Source organism: Tupaia chinensis, unplaced genomic scaffold (assembly GCF_000334495.1).
Source record: "Tupaia chinensis unplaced genomic scaffold, TupChi_1.0 Scaffold148210_1, whole genome shotgun sequence".
Taxonomy (NCBI): domain Eukaryota; kingdom Metazoa; phylum Chordata; class Mammalia; order Scandentia; family Tupaiidae; genus Tupaia; species Tupaia belangeri.
This window is the reverse complement of record NW_006208060.1, coordinates 245,606-250,265: the sequence shown is the minus strand read 5'-3', so window position 1 is coordinate 250,265 and position 4,660 is coordinate 245,606. Positions and strand designations below refer to the sequence as shown.

Sequence of the window (4,660 nt, the reverse complement as noted above, 5' to 3'; positions counted from 1 at the left end):
GGACCCCAGAGATCCCAGAGACCCGAGCGGCTGGGGGAGAGATCTCTTGTGGTCCTCGCCCCTCAACTCACCGACACCTGTCCTGACCCCCACCCCAACCACCTGGTGACTGCCTGGAGGTGGATAGGCTGGGTCCTGGCAACCAGGGGGCGGGACCACCGCGCTGCGGGCCGATGGACCAATCGGACCGCTCGGTGTCCCTGGTCCGGGTCCTGGGCTTAGCGACCACCGAGGCCAGGCCGCCAAGGGTCCTTGGGGCAGCTGCTTCTCTCGTAGCCTAAGGCTTTTTTCCAGGCCCCGGAAACTTCCTACTTATCTGGTGTGGGGGGAGAGGCTGCTGGGGATGCAGCCCTGGGAACCCAGGAGATGCGAGGTGGACCCCAGAGCCTTGGGAAGACGGGAGGGAGCAGAGGATGGGGAGAGGTGACCACCACCTTCCACAGAGCAGGGCGTCCCCCACGATCCACACCCCCGAGCTCACAGGAGGTCGGCCCGCAAAGGCTTCTTGGGGAGCGGGTCTTTGGGGGAGGGGGGCACGAATGCTGGAAAGCTGGGAGGTGACAAAAGTGCAAGGCCAGATGGTGGCACAGCGGTTGCAGCAGTCTGGAAGCTGCCCCTCGTGGGAAAGCCCGGGCTCCTTCCCAGGCTTCCCTGAGCCACCTGAGCTGAGCATGCGTGTGCCCACCATCTGAGGGCTGGATGCAGGGCCAGACCCTATGGGGGTACTGTCTCCCCATTCTCTCTTGAAAAATAAATTCATCAAATAAACTTAAAACCAACTGCACAAAGAAGATCCCATCCAAGGGTCCCAGCCGGGTCAGAGTTCCTCTGCCTGCCTGTCTACACCCGCGCGCCACGGACAGCGCCCTGGGGCCCAGATCCCATCCATCCACTCAGAGGCTCTCTCACTTTGTTTTGTTTTTGTAATAGGGTGTGTGGGCTTGTCAGGGAGAGAAAGAGAGACAGAGAGAGAGAGAGAGACAGAGAGAGAGGAATCACCCTCCTGGGGAGATGGCCACGCCACAATCCTTTCTCCTCTAGTCTCTCCAGTTGCAGGGCTGGCATCCACCGGGCCCAGGACTTGAACCAAGCAGTTGGCCACGTGGGATCCAGCTGCCTTAACCTCTGCACCACCTGCTGGGCTCTCCTGCCCTCTGATTGTGGCCCAAGGGTCCCTCCAGGTGAGTTGAACCCACCCTATATTTAATTGGGATCTAGATTCTGCCCTCTTTTAAAAATACTCCCCATGGGACCAGCAGATGGCATAATAATTACATCGCTGGACTCCCACCTAGTTGACTGCAGTTCAAGTCCTGGACCCAGTAGCTTAAAACTCATGCCGGGTGCTTGTGTGTGTGTGTCCAAGAGCCCCAGAGGAGAATGGAAGAGGAGGGATTATGGCATGGCCAGACCCCTGGTGGGGTGATTTCTCATTTTCTGTCTCTCTGTCTCTCCAGCGAGCACATGCACCCTATAGTAAAAAAATCTCTAAAAGAAAGAAAGAAAAAAAAATCCCCAAAATTCCCTAAAGAGAGGGGACGGATAAGACAAAGCAGACCCTGGGATAGAACACTTTGGCAATTAAAAAGGGGAGAAAATACGACCCGCACACTCAAAACGGACTAATCTCAAAAGCATGCCAAACAAAAGAAGCCACACAAACACATGGAAAACATGCACTGTACAATTCTATTTATAGAACATTCTAGAAAATGCAAGCTAATCTATAATGACAAGGCTAATCAGTGGTTGCTCAGGGGCTGGCAGGACAGGGAGATTGAACGACTCACCCAGTGTAGACTCACCCAGTGTAGCCACTCAGGCTCCTGACCCTCAGAAACTATGTAAGATTAAGATAATAAACTGTTGTTTTAAGCAGCTGAGTTTTGGGAAGATGTGTTACAAAGCAATATGTAACTACCTCACATCCAAGGAATCTTAAAAGTTGGGTATTATGTAGCAAGTCCTGGTAAGAATGTGGGAAAAGTGGAACCCTGTGCATTCAGAGGTGGGATGGGGACCAGCAGTTAGCGTAATGGCTACGTCGCTGGACTCCCATGTAGTCGACTGTGGTTCGAGTCCTGAACCCAGTGGCTTAAACTCACGCCGGGCACGTGTGCGTGCATGCCCAAGATCCCGAGAGGAGAATGGAGGAGAAGGGATTGCGGCGTGGCCATCCCCCCTGGAGGGGGGGCGTGATTTCTCACTTTCTGTCTCTCTTTCTGGTGAGCACACATGCCCTATAGCGAAAACCTCTCAAAAAAAAAAAAAAAAAAAAAAAAAAAAGGTGGGATGGAAAACCACGCAGCCCTGGTGGAAAACAGTATGGTAGACACTCCATAAATTAAACAGAATTGCCACATGACTGGCAATCCCACTAGTATCTATATACAAAACAACTGGAAACAGAGTCTCAGAGACGTGTTAGTCCACTCATGTTCACAGCAGCATGATTCACAATAGCCAACGCGGGGAGATGTAGATAGCAAGGTGGTTAAGGCAGCTGGATCCCACTTAGCTGAGTGTGAAGTTTGAGCCCTGGACCTGGCAGCTTGAAAAATATACCAGGCACGTGTGCGTGCATGCAAAATCCGGAGGGGAGAATGCAGAAGGGATTGTGGTGTGGCCATCCCCTGTTGAGGTGGGGTGGGGCGATTTCTCAATCCCTCTCTCTGGCTCTCTGATGAACACCGGTCCCTGCAGCAAAATGGAGAAAATAAAATAAAAAAGGCTAAGGTCAGGGGGCCAGCTCTGTGGCCTGGTGGTCTAAGACCTGGTGATTAAGACAACTGGATCCCACATGGCTGACTGCATGCAGGTTCAAGTCCCAGACCTGACTGCTTGAGAAACACTCGAGATGTGTAGAGAAGAGATTACAGTATGACCATATCTGGGGGTTCTCCCCCTCCTTTTCTCTCTAATTCTCTCTCTCCGGTAAGTACACTTCCTCTAGCAAATGAAAAAGCAAAAACTGGGGGCCGGCAGGTGGTACGGTGGTGGTTAAGGCAGCTAGACTCCCACATGGCTGACTGTGGTTCAAGTCCCAGACCTGGCAGCTTGCTTTCTCATTTTCCTTCTCTCTCTGTCTTTCTCTGGTCAACTTCAAAATCATAAAATCATGACAATGAATAAAAATGAAATAATTTTTTTTTAAATTGGCTAAGATGTTAACTTTTGTATGTATATCTTTTACCACAATTGACTTTAAATCTTACAGAGGGTGTGTACATTTCCAGAAAGAGAAAGTGAGACATCACTGCCCGGGGGAATAGCCATGCCGCAATCCCTTCTCTTCCACCCTCTTGTTGGGGTTTGCACCATGGACGTGCATGGACCCAGTCTGCTCTTTGTTTTTCTTTCTTTTCTTTTTTTTTTGGGGGGGGGAGTTATTTTATTTCACTTTACTTATTTATCTGTTTATTTTCATTTAACTAGAGAGGGACAGAGAGAGATGGAAAGTGAGAAAGCAAACCACCAGGTCCAGGATGTAGGGGTTCAGAGCCCTGAAGCACCACACCACCTGCTGGTCCCTATTTTTTTGTTTGTTTGTTTGTTTGTTGTTTTTTTAAGAGAGACTTTTGATTGAATGATGAAGTGGGGGAGATTAATGTCTCTGTATTGACTGACATGCACGGCATTCCCTTTTCAAAAAGCAATGTAAGGGGGGAACCAGCAGTTAGCGTAATGGCTATGTCGCTGGACTCCCACGTAGTCGACCGCGGTTCACGTCTTGGACTCGGTGGCTTAAAACTCACGCTGGGCGCGTGTGCGTGCGTGCCCAAGATCCCGAGAGGAGAATGGAGGTGAAGGGATTGTGGCGTGACCATCACCTCTGGGGGGTGATTTCTCGCTTTCTGTCTCTCTGTCTCTCTCTGTCTGTCTGGCGAGTGCATGCGCCCTATAGCGAAAACCTCTCCAAAAAAAAGCAATGTAATACACTGTAAAATTATATGTAACCCAATGTAATATAAAGAAGATTATGATGATGATAATAAAATAAAGGAGAGGTTTTTGATAGAGGGTGCGTATGCTCGCTGAAAAGACAGAGACGGAAGGCACGAAACCATCCCCCAGGGATGATGGCCACGCCACGCTGCAATTCATTCTCCAGGGATGTAACCATTATGCCATGTGCTAATCCCTTCCCAGTATGCTCTTCCCAAGCCACCAGTTCCAGGTCTCGAACCACACAGCTGACCGTGTAAAACCCAGCTGCCTTCACCTCCGTGCCATCCGCTGGCTCTGCTCTCTGACCTTACACGCACTTGTCTATCACCTGTCTGTGTGCTCCTGTCTCCCTCCTGCCCACTACGATTGAAGGTGTGATTAAGAAAGGAATCTAGCTAATCTCCTCCTCCAGGGAGGCTCCAGGGCTGGCCTACAATCAATGCTCTAAAGATCTATTAACAATGAAAGTTGGCCTTCTGTTTGACTGCCTGGCCCAGGAGGTCTCATCCCTAGAGATTGTAGGTTTTAGGCTTGGATCCCCCCAACACATACCAAAAGCAGATCAAGGTTCAACTACACAAGTTTCTGTGCTGAAAGTGGATGGTTGGCTGGATCTGGTCCTTTTTAAATTTTCTCTTCTTTTTAAGAATTATTTATGGGGGGACCAGCAGTTGGTGTAATGGCTATGTTGCTGAACTCCCATGTAGTCGAC

At 50.2% G+C, this 4,660-nt stretch overlaps 1 protein-coding gene across 1 annotated transcript in view; it reads right to left on the bottom strand.

Moving 5' to 3' along the window:
• PRR36 (proline rich 36) overlaps positions 1-4,660 on the bottom strand; it is a 12,850-nt gene that overhangs the window by 5,898 nt on the left and 2,292 nt on the right. Inside the window, exon 2 of the mRNA XM_014584908.1 lies at positions 482-550. Coding sequence (XP_014440394.1) covers positions 482-550 — 69 coding nt within the window. The remainder of the gene's footprint in view (positions 1-481; positions 551-4,660) is intronic.